Source organism: Typopeltis vanoorti, chromosome 16, assembly GCF_054136105.1.
Source record: "Typopeltis vanoorti isolate ZY-2024b chromosome 16, IOZ_Tvanoo_1.0, whole genome shotgun sequence".
In the NCBI taxonomy this organism is placed as follows: Eukaryota; Metazoa; Arthropoda; class Arachnida; order Uropygi; family Thelyphonidae; genus Typopeltis; species Typopeltis vanoorti.
In genome coordinates, this window is record NC_143564.1 from 71,174,961 (window position 1) to 71,190,420 (window position 15,460).

At 37.4% G+C, this 15,460-nt stretch overlaps 1 protein-coding gene across 3 annotated transcripts in view; it reads left to right on the plus strand.

The window, feature by feature from the left end:
• The window catches only part of LOC150098116 (polyamine deacetylase HDAC10-like), a 420,755-nt gene that overhangs the window by 377,485 nt on the left and 27,810 nt on the right, over nucleotides 1-15,460 (plus strand). For all 3 annotated transcript variants that reach the window (XM_090406206.1, XM_090406205.1, XM_090406204.1), the window contains one exon: nucleotides 7,943-8,010. In XM_090406206.1, the coding sequence (XP_090262332.1) occupies nucleotides 7,943-8,010 (68 nt within the window). The remainder of the gene's footprint in view (nucleotides 1-7,942; nucleotides 8,011-15,460) is intronic.

A 15,460-nucleotide genomic window follows, 5' to 3' on the forward strand; every position in this document is an offset into this window, starting at 1 on the left:
TTAGCCAAGAACTCCAATCTATCCAAGTCTTCCTGCAAGATTTTGACATCTTCTGCATTTACTATTGCATTACCTAACTAACCCTCCTAAACACACTATAACCTACACATTCTATCCCACTAACTATATCATCTTCCGTCAGCCATGTTTCACTAATGCCAATAACCTGTGGCCAGGAAGATCCAATCAAGGCCAAAAATTCTTCCTTCTTGTTCTAATACTCCTGGCATTAGTATACATGAAATGCAGAGGTCCTTTTGTCCCACCCCTATCTTGATGCATTATTCTAACTATCCCATTCCAATTTCTTGTCTTTAGTACTGGCTCAGGTACATTATATACATTCTTACCCTCAACCGTCTCACTGATGTCCGCATATTCACCCCCCCCCTCCTTGGTAGTTCTAGTTTCCCTGGTTCTGCACATCCATTTTCACTTCATTCAGCAACAGTTTTTCCAGTCTCTGCACACCAAATCCATTCAAATGCAGGCCATCCATCTTGTATCAATCCTTTCACCCATCAAACTCATTCACACTACACTGTCTGCATAACCTGCGCATAAAGTCATTTGCGATGATGGCCCTCCTTCTAAACTCCTCTCTGTCGTACTGTGGCAACAGACTCACCATCCTAACTCTGTCACTCTTTTCTTTCACTACCTTTAACAATACTTTAAAGTCCTCTCTCATAAAAAATTTATCTCCTTTCAATTCATTCATACCTGCCACAACTGTCAGTTCTTTCACCCTCTGTTTTTGCACTCTAATACTCTCGCTTACATCCTTAAATTTTGCACCTGGTAAGTACAATTTAGTTAAACTCCCATCTATCACTCCTCTTAATAACAAGTCACCATACAGCACTCTTTCCTTCATTTCAGAAACTCTCCCACTCTTACACTTATTTTTCCTTTCAAACACTTGTTTATTTCTGTTAGCCGAGGCACTCTGGAAAGAGTTTTGCAGGTGCTCCAACTCTCAGTGTGCACTGTGTATCACTGCGCCAACCTAGTGATCTCACTCCCTACAAATAATTCCTCATTTTTATGCCCGAGCAAGTACAAAGGACAACAAACCAAAATGGGATAGTTAGTATAAGGCATCAAAATAGGGGTGGGACTAACGGGCTTCTGCAATTCATGCATACTAATACGAGTAGTATTAGGAACAAGAACGAAGAATTTTTGGTGTTGGTTAGCTCTTCCAGGCCACAGGTTATTGGCATTAGTGAAACATGCTGACAGCAGATGATATAGTTAGTGGGATTGAATGTGAAGGATGTAGTGTGTTCATGAAGTGACAGCGAGAATAAAATGGGGAAGGAGTGTTATTGATGATAGCTGATGAACTACAGGATAGAGAAAAGAGCACATTTGAGGCTATATGGTGCGAGATTCAGGCCAGCAGAACAAAATATACAATTGGGTGCTGCTATAGACCAGGTAATTGAATAGATGGTGGAGATAGTATGCATAAGCAAATAGAAGCAATGAGTGGAAGGAGGGTAATTGTTATGGGGGATTACTATGGTAACATTGATTGGAAGAAGGAGAGGACACATGGGAGGAAGGAATTGGATTTTATGCAGTTATTAAGGGATAACTATCTGCGACAGCATTTAATGAAAAATACTAGGGATCAGAGAGTGCTTGACCTAGTAATTGCATCTGAGAATTTGGCTCTAACGAATATGACCACGTTGCCACCAATTGGTGAGAGTGATCATAGGGTCTTGACTTGGGAGGTGGCTAAATGTGTGGAATTTTCAATTAAGACAGGGTACATATGGAATTACCAGGCTGGTAAGTATGACAAGCTTAGGAGTTTGCTTGGTTTAGTGCCATGGCATGTAAAACTGCAAGGGCTGGATGTTGATAGATAGTGCATGGGAGGTGGTTAAGAGTGTTTGCAGGAGGCAATGGCTGACTCTATACCTAGAGTCCGACTAATAAAGCAAGTAGGGGTTAAAAGGATGAATAACACCATTAAGCTTGAGCTGCAAAAAAAGAAACAACTGTGGAGGGAATTTAAGGAGAAAGGTGACCTGCAGTCACATGAACAGTATAAAGTGCAGACCAGAAGGGTAACGAGTGTGGTAAGAAAACCAAAAGCAGATTATGAAAGAAAATTAGCCATGTGTGCTAAAGAGAATCCCAAACAGTTTTTTCGATATGTTGCAAGTAAAAGCAAAAATGTATATGGCAGAATAATTTTAAAGAATGTTGATGGTAAGGAGGTAACCGAATCAGTTGATATAGTGGAATTACTGAGCGAGCACTTTGCAAGAGTATATCATCCAGGTGGTGGCATTGTAGGAATGAAGGAACTAACAGCTTATACAGGAATAGTAGTGAATGAAGTGGAGGTGACCAGTCTATTACAAAACCTCAATGTCAATATATCTGTGGAATGGTATACCAGCTCGTGTTGTACATGAAGCAGCTAAAGAATTGTCAGTGCCCTTGACTATTTTGTTTAATTTGAGTCTCAGGTCTGGGTTAGTCCCAAGGGGGTGGAAAGAGGGGATAATAGTTCCACTGCATAAAGGTGGTTCCAAGACTGTTGTAAATTACCAACTGATGAGCATATCAGGAATCATTGTCAAGGTCTTGGAGAAAATAGTCAAGAGGAAATTACAGGAATGGATAGATGAGAATGGGATACTGTATTGGGGACAGCATGGTTTTGTGAAGGGTAGATCGTGCCTCAGTAACTTGCCTCACATTTTATAACACAGTGACGACTGAACTGGATAAGTGTAATAGGTTTACAGTGATTCTACTGGACCTTGCTAAGGCCTTTGACAGGATACCACATGGAAATCTAATCAGTAAACTGCAGCAGCATATGGGGATGGATATAGGGTTTGTGAGATGGATAGGAGGGTGGTTGATGGAGGGATATCAGAGAGTAGTTTATTCAGGACTAGAATCAAAAAGACGACCCATCACTAGGGTGTCCCACAGGGTTCTGTTCTTGGACCACTACTGTTTAATTTGTTCATTAACGATATAGGAAAGGATCTGAGAGGAATTGTTCATTTGTTTGCTGATAATGCAAAGTTAGGTAGGGCAATAGTGAATGCAGAAGATGCCAAAATCTTGTAGGAAGACTTGGATAGATTGCAGACTAGGCTAAGGAGAATAGATTTCAATTTAATGTGACAAAATGTAAGGTTATGCATTTTGGGTTGAAAAGATTACCAGCAGTATACCACATTGGTGGAACTGTACTCCAGGAGATCGATGAGGCCAGGGACTTGGGAGTGTTGGTGGATAGGGAGATGAAGTTTAGGGGGGCACATTGCAAAAGTGGCTAAATCAGCTCATCAAATCACTTAGTTGCTGAAAAATATTTTGACGAGCAGTAACAAACAGGTTATTGTTCCTCTGTATCAAGCCTTGATAAGATCCCATCTCGACTACTGTTCCCAGATTTGGTCACCTAGGTTGCTTCTTGATGGGGAGGAGGTGGAGAGGATCCAGAGACGAGTGACCAAGATGATAGCAGGTCTATGGAATGAACCTTATGAGAACAGGTTGAAGATTTGTGGATTGCAGAAATTGGTTGATAGGTGGTAAAGGGGTTATATGATTGAAACATTCAAATTACTGAAGAGTTTCTATAAGATTAATTCAAAAGATATTTTTGAGAATAGGACTGGTGGTGGTAGGACTAGGGGCCATGCATGGATGGAAGCTGGGCAAGAGTGTGGTTAGCAAGGGTTTTAGAACTAGGCTTTTTTACTTGGAGAGTGGTGAATGAGTGGAATAAGCTGCCAGAGCCTGTTGTGGTTGCACCTTGAACTCATTTACATGACTGTAAATGAGTTCAAGGTGAAGTATAATAGATACTGTATGAATGTTAAATTGTTGTTTTTGACATGATGTTAGAGCTTTCCTCGATGAGTCTAAGGACTCCTTGGAGTTGCCCGTAATAATAATAATAATAAATATTAACTGATCTAAATATACCAGACCAACTCTTAGTCTATTCAAGAAATATACATTGGAAATAAAATAGCAGTCAAGTTAGGACAATAGGAACAATTAGGACAATAAAGATGGATGCAGTTTTACTGATTTGCAGAGATCAGTAAAACTGTATCTATATTTAAGCTATCCTTAGTACAAAAACACACCAGAATCAGACTACAATACAAGGTGGTATCAAAAAGTTTCAAGACTAGCTCTGTTTACAAGAAATCACCTTCAAAATAGTCTCCTTGCATAGCAATACAACGTTCCCAGCATTCCTGCCACTTCTGGAATGTATCCTGAAAGTCTTCTTTTTGAAGCGTGTCAAGCACCTTCTGCGATTTGCACTGGATCTCTCCACAATGGTGTCAAAACGGTGACCTTTAAGCTGGATCTTCATCTTCGGGAAGAGGGCGAAGTCTGCAGGAGCCAAATCTGGCGAGTAGGGTGGGTGTGGAAGTGAGATCATGTTGTTTCAGCCGAGAAACTCACGTGTGAGGAGAGCTCAGTGACAGGGTGCATTGTTGTCATGGAGCATCCAGTTTTTCGTGCACCACAGATCTGGTCGCTTTTGCCGAATGTCTTCCCTCAGATGCCCCTTAAAACCTATCAGTAGAACTAATTATTGACTGTCTGGCCTCTGGGGACGAATTCTCAATGCACAATGCTGCGGGGTCGAACTTGGCAGCAACACGGCACATGTTCAAATCACACGTGAGGATCGCCTGGACTGTTTCGTATGACACACTGACAATGGCAGCAATGTTATGGAGTGTTCTCCGATGATCGTCATGCATAAGTTGCCGAATTTTTTCAACATTTTCAGGGGTTGAGCTCTTTGAAGGTCTTCTGATCTCTTGTCGCATTCCTGTGATGTTCTTCCACTCTTGAAGCATGCATGCCACTCAAAACACCTCGAATGACTCATTGCGGCATCACCATAAGCTTGCAAAATCATGTCAAACCTCTCTGTGGCAGATTTGCCCAGTTTCACGCAGAATTTCACATTCGCTCTTTGTTCTAACTTGCTGTCCATGATGAAATCTCAGTCTTGGTAACACACGTGATCAGAATTGCACCAGTTGCATAGATCCTGATGTACATAGGACGATACGATGTCTTTTGGCCCACTGTCTTATGAAGGTCAGTGCTCCCTGTGAATGTGCGTGCAGCCTTGTGCTGCCATCTGTTGGCATGTTACAAAACTAGTCTCGAAACGTTTTTATGCCACCTCGTAATGTTCTGTCTAAACCAATTTTATTATATGGAAGTGAAACATGGACCATAAAAAAGAGGAATGAAAAATGGATTCAAACACCAGAAATGAAATTTCTCAGATAAACAGCTGGATGTAACAAGTGGGACCATTAAACAAATGAAGAAATTTTACAATCCCTGAATGTAAAACCAATTAATCATCATATAAGTAAATATAAACAAAAACGGTTAGCAGACTGCCAAAAATACTACTTGGATATAAAATAAATGGAAAAAGAAGAATTGAACGACCAAGAAAGCAATGACATGAGATCCAGAACAGGCCACTTGGCCTAAAATCCATGATAGGAAGAAGAAGAAGAAGAAGACTTCAACTATAGAGGTACAGATTGGAAGGACAAAAGATTATCACATGGCAAGTAGAAAATGGAATTTTTACACCTAATGAGAGATAATGACTTGAGGCAGAATGTGATGAAGGGAACTCAAGGTATTAGAGTATTGGCTCTGGTCAGGATCAGAAGAGCTGTCTATAACCAAGGTGACCACATTGCCTCCTATTGGGAGTGAAGTGATCATGGAGTCTTGATTTGGGAGGCTGTAAAACATGGATATTCTTTCAAGAAGTGATATCGGGATATCTGTAGAACTAAAGGCATGTGATTATGACAAGCTTAGGAGGAAGCTTGAAGCTGTGTCATGGCATAAAAACTTGCAAAAGATGGATGTTAGTAGTGCATGGGAAATAGTTAAGAGACAGCTGAAGGAAGTAATATCGGATTGTAAGATTAATCAGTAGGAGTTACATGGATGAGTAGTATCATTAAGCAGAAGATACAAAGAAACTGTTGTGGAGGATATTATTATTATTATCATCATCTGACCACCATGTAATCAGAGACTCATCATGGAGGTGCACACTATTGCACACAATGCTCATCAACCATGCCTTAAACTGATTCAATGTGTTTATATTCACAACACACTCAGGCAATGCATTCCACTCTCCGTCCAAAGAACCTGCTCCTCACTTCTATGTTCACACCCTCCATATACAGCTTCCAGTGATTGCCTCTTGTTCTACCCCCCCCCCCCAAGGAGAAAGGTGACCAGAAAGCTCACGAACAGTACAAAGGTAAGGAAAAAAGTGACCAGCATGGTAAGATAGGCAAAATCAGATTATAAAAAGAAACTTTCCTTTAGAATCATTACACGGCGATCAGCATTCATTTTACGCAAATTATGGACTCTACAACCAAGTTATAAATAATTATTTCCTGTCTTTTCGACCTTCATATTAAAGTCATCATCTGGAGTATACACATACATATACAGAGACAACCTAAATTATATTTCACACAGCATGCCGAAGACACAATGAATTGATCAATAGTTATTTTATTGGCCTGACCCTTATTTATTGTAATTTTATTGAAAATAAAATTGCAATAAATAAATGAAATAAAATAAAATAAAATAACTACATCAAAGCTATATTCTATTTAAGACAATATCAGAGAAAAAAAATTCTTTCATATAGATAGTTTTGTTACAGTAAAAATGATGTCCTAATTTTGCATGACAATATTAGATTTAAGATCCTGGATTACCTATGGTCCCATTTATAATTACCTATTAAGGAGAAAGGTTAAGTGGGTAGAATATGTGCCTTCTATATTCTTGGGATTTTTAGACCATCATTATTGTTAAGATTAGGGTGGTTGATAAGAATCTCATAGGCCCCTCCTCAAATTTATGTTCATACCATGTTTTGGTGCGATGTAAACAACAGGTGCTTTTCCAGTCAATTCTATATAAAATATTCAGGGCATGATCAGAAAGACCAGCTTGACCATAGTTATTATATTTAATGTGTCGTTTATGTTCCTTTTTTCTGATAGGAATTGTGCATCCTGTTTCCTCTATATAGGGCAAATTACAGGTGCAATGAATATGGTATACTCCAGGGCGGGCCAGCGGAGGGAGTGGATCCTTGGATGAGTTGAGTTCTTTAAATTTGCAGGAGGTTTAAAGATGGCTTTAAGGTTGTATTGTCTGATATCTCTTTAATGTATGGAATGGTTACAGTTTTATTGTAGTCTAGTTTATTTTTGTTTTTAAGTGAGGTCTTGTACAGAATATTAACTTTACTGCTGTGTCTTCTATATTTTTACATACCAATTATAAGCGAATACGTTTTCATAAATATTTAGAGGATATTTTGAGAATAATATCCTTTTTTTACCATATGAGTTATGAGCAGGAAGAACAGAGATTATGTCAACTTATAGATGATGCTTTGACAGATGAGGAGCCATTTAGCAGAGATGATGATAGTGAAATTGATTTAGAATTAGTCAATAACCATGAGTCTGACACAGAACAAGACTGTGAGGAAAAATCCTAAACAATACATAATCTAATATTGATTAAAAAGATATGGATTTCTATAATACACTACATTATTTGGGTGGGTCTGTGGGACCCCGCCTTACCACTTTTGTTACATTTTCCCACCTCACCAGCGTCAGGTTAAACTACCTTCTAATGCAAACTTAAGCACCTTTCTATTTGCAGATGATCATGTAATAATAACTGAGTCTGAAGATAAAACTTCAAAATTTATTTTGAAACTTAAAAAAAAAAAGAGAGAGAGAGAGAATAAATTCATGTAATGAGATTTTTCTTCTGGAATTTGCTAATTGTTTTTATTTTCTATAGTAAAACATTTTCTGTTTGTTTCCAGATGTATTAAATCAATTATAGAAACTAGAAGAGTTCAAAAAGAATTCTGGAATTGTTTAAAATATGATGGTAAGTAAAAAGACTTTTGCTCTGATTGTAGGCATAGGTTTCTGTGGTTTAGCAGTTCAAAAGAAAGATTCCAGTATTGTGACCACATGTTTGTTAAGATAAATAAAGATAAACAAACCAAACAAGTTTCGTATGTCGTTTGACTTACATCTTCTGGGGTTACAGGTAACTAAAAGTTTAAACACAAGAAATGAGAAATTACCCAAAATAGTCCATTAGATGTTGTTATGGAGGTCTAACTGTTTATCAAATTAAAAAATCTGAATGCGGTATCTATACATACATTAATGCATGCTATGTTTGAACAGTGCTGGATGTTGTCACATTCTGTTGTTCGTTCACTCTGTCCGAGGTCTGACTTGGGTATATTTTTTATGAATGCTGACCAAACTTGGTGTAGAATTAGGCTTTGGTTTTTGTTGCATTGCATTGGGATTCTAAGCATATTTGCAGCTTCCTTGAATTTTCTTGTGAAACAATTTTTTTCAATATAAGACATGTTTGTTTTATGCCAAAGTACATTATGGCCTGTGGAAGTTGTGTGGGATGCTAAGCCTGATTTGTGTTCTCTCCTTTTTTTGTACTTCTTTTTGATGTTCGTTCATATGAATTTCCCTCGATCTTCCCATCTGGCCTACTTAACAGATACCACAGGAACAATAAATTTTATGGACAGCTTGTTTTTTAAAGGGTGATGTGGGGGTTTTGGGGGATGTAGAAATCTTGATATTTTTTCTAGTGCTAGAAAAGCTACTTTAATGTTATGCTTGTATAGTAATTTGGCCAATTTGTCTATAACGTTCTTGATGTATGGTAGCATAATTGCATTCTTGAAATCATGCTTTTGTGAGATGCTTGTAGGAGGTGTGTTGAGGATTTTCTTGATTATCTTATGTTCAAAACTTTTTTTTTTTTTTGAGGATCTGTGTTAAATAATGTAATTCTTCATTCCGCTTTTCTTCTGTGCTGGAAATATTGTAAGTTCTATCCCTCAAGGTTTTTATTAAACCTATTTTTTACATGGGGTGGTGGTGTGAGGCAGCATTAAGAAATCTTCCTGTGTTGGTGGGTTTTCTATAAATGGAGAAAGATAATCTGTTTTTCTTTTTCATTGATTTCTATTAGGATATAAAGGAAAGGTAGTTTTTTACTTTCTTCCTGTTCTAAAGTGAATTTTATGTTGTTGTGCAGATTATTAAGATAATCTTTAAAAACAGTGAGTTCCTCTGTCATATGATGAAGATATTGTCTACATAACAAAGCCAAATTTTCGGTTTTTTTACGATAGTTGTTTAATGCATTATTTTCAAAATTTTCCATATATAGGTTTGCTAAAGCCAAGGAAGGAAAAAAGGGGGGGGTAGCCCATTGCCAGTCCTTTTTGTTCAAAATTTGTCTTGATACATGAAAAACGTATATTTTTTATGCAATATAATTCTACAATATCCGGTGGAAAAAGATCTTCAAGGAGATTCACTGTTTCATTTCTGGGAACATTTGTAAAAAGGCTGACTACATCCAAACTTGCCAAGATGTCTGAGGGTTCTATGTATATATCCTTTACCTTCTCAATGAAATGTACACTGTTCTTAACAAATGATGTTGTTTTTCCTATGTGTGTGGTAAAATCATGTTGGCGAGGTTTTTGCCAGATTTGAGGTCAGGGAGTCTCTTGCATCCACTATTGGTCTTAAAGGAGTATCTTTCTTATGTATTTTTGGTACTCCGTATATTCTAGAAACTAGTGGGTGTTTTGATTTTAGAGTTCTTTTTAGTTCTTCAGTCCAATTGGGTATATTTTTAATTAGATCATTGGTTTTATTGTGAGCTCGCCAAGTGGGATCTCTGTCTAAGGGTGTATAGGTATTGGAATCTTCAAGAATAATTTTCATTTTTTTTGTTATAGTCCTCTGCGTTCATGACTACCATCGCATTCCCTTTATCCAACGTAATTATAATGATGTTTTTGTCTGATTTTTAGTTATTTTAGGGCTGTAGATTCCATATATGGCAAGTTCCTGGGTGGTAATTTGCTTTTTAATAGTAATGTTGTACTTTGTATGTGGATGAGATCCGATGCATCTTCAGGTAGATTTTGAATTCCTTTCTCGATTTGAGCTATGATATCAATTTTCAGGATGTGGCGTGGCATTAAAGTAAAGTTGAAACCTTTCAAAAGTAGATTTTTTTCGGTTCATGATGGGACTCTTGAAGAAAGGTTAATTACTACTTTGGAGTGATCTAGATGTGTTCTTTGTTTTTCTTTTTTCTTGAAGAAGTACATTAAATTTTTAAATTAAATTACGTTTCTTTTGGTCAGACATCGCTGTAGCTTTGTTGTATGTAATAATGTCAATGTTATTCCGAAGGTTGGATGGAAGCAATGTGGCTAACTCGTGGTGAAGAGTAAATGTATCTTGGCCTATCTGTGCTAGTTCTGATGTAGTGGTTGCAAGAGAAAGGATTGAAATCCTTTCTCTTTTATGGTAATCTCTAACTCACTAAGTTTTTCCCATTGCCTACATTTTGCACATATATGTATGCCCCCCCCCCCCTTCTCTCACCTGCCACATATCCAATTGCTGGGGTATACATACCACAAGCACTGCCATGCCACAAAATCCTGTAGTATGTTATGCAAAATATAGTCCTTAAATGGGAGGGGGGACTTGGTAATGCGCCATTTATAATTGGAGGTGCGGCTGCCACCATCATTCAAATTTAAAAAAGTTAAACTATATTTAACTATACTAAATAACTAAATAATGAAAACTTCTCTTCTTCTTCTCTTCCACCGCAGATGTCTGACTCTGACCTCACCTTTTCAATAATCCAAAAATAACACAATATAAACAACAACTAAACTCCAAAAGTAGCACCACTGAAGGACACTTCAGTGGTGCTGCTTTTGGAGTTTATTATTGTATTACTGAAAAAAAATGTAGCACAATTCACGACAGAAGTCACACTATACACTATTAAAAACACTCTTTTTAGCATCGCTCAAATCCACCACCACGTTCTTCAGCCACTCTAGCTCTCCTGTGATTTTCCCACATCATAGACAATCAGTATATTCACCACTTACAATATGGACTAAGTCACAAGGTAATCAGTTTTCCTCTATACCATGGGTGTCAACATTTTGGCTTGCCTGGGCCATATTAAGTGAAGAGGAATTGTCTTGTGGCGTTTATAAAATGTATAATTTAGTTAATGTATATAAGTGTTATATCCTATGCGTCTTGCGTGTGGCGTGTGTGACTTTGACTATCTTTGTATCTTTATCTTTAATTGTCTTTACTTTAGCCTTACAGTTAACATAAATTTTTGTATCACTTAATATCAGATATGCGTTTGCCGACGAATTTATATTGATTAAAGACTGTGCCAGCCGGCAACTAAATTCTGATATGTCATCCAAGAATACTTAAAGAAAATGTAGGGATCAAGAAGTAAGCAGTCGTGGTCCCAATTCTTCTATCACTAATGGTTTCCCCTTAAATGCTCAGTACAAAGTTTTCCAAACGGTAGCTCAAATCCGCAGAAAGGATGACAAACTCATTTGATTATATTTAAAGAAACACATTTATTATTGCACAAAGACAAGTATACATGTTAATCAAATCCTTAATCTTAAAAGAGTCTGGGTTCCCTTTACTTAATTAATCACATACAAAACTTCTATACTATAGTCCCTTACTTGACATAAATTCCTCACTTCTAAACGTACATCTATTCTCAGACTCTTATAACTAAGTTACCTAATATTATCACACATGTAATATTGCATATATACACAAGACAACAATACTTCTGATATGAACTTCTCTAGGATAATACTTCTTATTCTTACTTAATCCCCCCCTCCAAAATTTTAGTTAACAATTAGTTACGTTCTGACCATATAACATTACTGTTCTTAAATCACACAAACAGTTCGGACCTCGGCCTCCTGTTCGGCTGGAGCCTAATATGCTTCCTTCTCAACTGTAGACAAAATGTCCAAATCGCAGGCTGTTCCTATAGCACTACACAGAAATAGCATGCTTCCTTTACTCTGTTTCCTTACTCTTCGGTTACTTTAATTCAACATTTAACATAAGAAAATCTTCCACTTACCGTTCTTGCCTTGAACTGGATACTTTGGTCAGCTTACTGTACCTTCACTGATGGTAGTCTTGCTATTCCTTTGTTTCCATACGAACCGAAAACACTCATACACAGATATTGTACACTGACGTTGATTTCATCAGGGGCTCTTTCTTCTTATGGATCTGAATACATTGTAGTTGCAGCCTTGGCCCACGTGGCACACATAGCAAGGGGGGGGGATTCTTGCTACACGTGGCGGCAAGCTCTACACAGCTCTCCGACAGGACTAGGTGCCGACGAAACCTGGAGACAAGAGATAAGAGAGCGATTCGAATTCCCGCCGAAACCTTTATACTCCAAAACAGCTCCTTCACACGGTGGTGTCGTCACGCATATGGCAGCTGCCGATTGGACGCCATGGCTACGAACTGCTTTTACATGGCTTAAAGTTTGCTCTAGTTTATACACATTTACTTGGCAATTTATACATGATTTTATATTTTAATTCACTTACAACTAATTTCTACTTAACTCATGGGCTATTTTAACATTGTCTAGAGCTCACACATTTGGATATTTACATGTTCTTGGATTGTTAAATGGCACATTCTCTGTCCGGAGGCATAAGCATGTCCTTATACTCTCCTTATGAGGTAACTTAGTGTTGGGTGGGAAAAAAGGATGACTCATCATTTTATTCCGACACAACCAAAACTTCCTGTATTTTTTTAAAATTTTTTATTATAACATTAAAAAATGAGAGCAGCATAAACACGAAAGTAGTGTGATATTTGGCCTAATTTACATGAAACCAATGCATCAATGTCTGGTTCAATGGAAGTGGTCGCAATTCGTAGTGTGCTCTCAAGGTTCTCATCAGAAATTTTTGATCTAACTTTACTCTTCGTATGCTTCATTCTTGAAAATAGCTATTCATAAATGTATGTACTACCAAAAAGCGATGACATGAATAAAGCTTGATTGTGAAGCAAAGGATATTTTTCTGTGGGAAGATAGGTCTTATAAAAATCTAGCAATAGGACATGATCAAATTTTTCTTTGAGTTGAATATCTGATTACAACTGTATACATTCCATTTGAAAATTTGAAGGTAATGTATTTATGTCACTGAAAATGGAGTCGCAAATATACAGAAACATTGATAATTTTTCTGAAACTTTAAAACCTATTCTCAAATTCCTATATCACAACGGAAAGAAAGACAGAATATTTTTTGCTGTTTACAGGATTGCGTTTAACCATCATCATCATCATCATCATCATCAAATTCCTGCCATGTACCCTCAAGGGGTGTACAGGATATGACAGTACTACATGAAAAAATTACATCATTACTAACTTCCTATCTACAATTTTCCTCCAAATCAGTCTGTTACTTGTCAAGACTCCAACATTATCAGATCTTATATTTCTATCGTCTAAGGCACTTTGTACCGTATCAATCCACCTATATCTTGGTCTTCCTCTGGGTCGTTTTCCTGCCAACCTGGCAGAGAACACTTGTTTTGCTAATCTTTCCTCTCCCATTCTATTTAAGTGACCATACCATCTGAGATTAGCTCTGCTAACGCATTCCTGGATGCTGACAATGTCAAGTTCTTTCCTAATATCCTCATTTTTAATATGATATTGCCATTGATGCCATCTGTTCACGCCTCTAATCTTTCTCAGGACTCTCATATCTGCGGTCTCTAGTCTTTGGTCAAGCGTTTTACTTCTGACCCAGCTCTCAGATCCATAAGTTAAAATTGGTTTGAACACCGTCTTGTATACAGCTAATTTAGTGTTCCGACTAATTTCTTTCTTATTCCATATGAATTTATTCAATTGACTTCCCACGATACCAGCTTTGCTGATTCTGTTGTCTATTTCTATATTTAGTTTACCATCTTCAGTAAAAATTGTGCCTAAGTAGCTGAAATGTTTTACTTGTTCCACAGGTTCTCCATTCACAACACAGTTGACATTTTCAATGATTCTGCCTATTTTCATTGTCTTTGTCTTTTTATTGCTGACCTTCATACCATATCTATTACAACAGCTATTCAATTTAGTCAGAGAATCTTGCAGACTTGTAGCGGATTTATTTAGAAGTATAACATCATCCGCATAAAGCAAAGAGCTGACATTAACATCTCCAATTTTGATATCAGGTTTAATACCACATTCCTTCATAATGTGATCCATATAGATAATGAATAACAGAGGGGATAATGTACATCCTTGTCTCACACCAGATTTAACATTAAACCATCTTCCTGTACTTCCTTCAATTCTAACTGCTGACTCACAACTCAAATAAAGACTAAGTATTGCTTGATATAATGCCCCATTGACACCATATAACTGCAGCGTATTGAATAGCTTCTCTCTTGGCACCTTGTCATATGCCTTTTCCAAATCGACAAAACTTAAATACAGATCTTTGTTATATTCCCATGCTTTCTCGACTATTTGTCGTAAAGTGAAGATCTGATCCTGACAGCCTCTATTTGGCCTGAATCCAGCTTGTTCTTCACCAAGCTTTTCTTCCACAATTCTTCTCAACCGTTTCTCAAGTATACTTGCATAGATCTTGCCAGGAACACTCAGTAGGGAAATACCTCTGTAATTCTCACATTCAGTTTTATTTCCCTTTTTATATATGGGTACTATGAGAGCTCTACTCCAATCATCGGGAATTCGTCCCTCTGTCCAGGCTTTCTGAACTATGCAATGCAGCCACTGTAAGACTCTTATACCACCATACTTCAGCATTTCTGGTCGAATATCATCTACTCCTGCTGCCTTTCCACATTTCAAGCCTTTGATGGCTTTTTCTACTTCAAGTATGGATATGTATTCCTGACTGCATGCCTGGTCAGTGTTTTTTATCACTGTGCTGTCATCACTGCTTGTTTCATTTAGCAGTTTTTCAAAGTAATTACTCCATACTTCAAGGATATCTTTTTCTCCTGTTTTCATTTCACCTTTATCATCTCTAATTCCTTTTACAGCACTCTTTCCTCCATTCCTAAGCTTCTTCAACAACCTCCAGAATATTTTGCCACCTTCTTGATATTTATTTTCTATATTCTTGCCAAAGTCCTCCCATGACTTTTGTTTAGCTAGTTTTACACACTGTTTAGCTTTCTTACATTTGTCTCTGTATTCTGTAAGAGTAAAAGCTGACTTATTTGCCAGGAACTTTTGATATGCTTTCTTCTTTTCCTTCACTGCCTCTTTAACTTCCTGTGTCCACCAGGGAGTTCTGATTTTTTTATCTTTGCACACAACCTCACCACATGCCTCTCTGGCAGAATCAATCAATGTTTCCTTCAGAGTTTGCCACTGA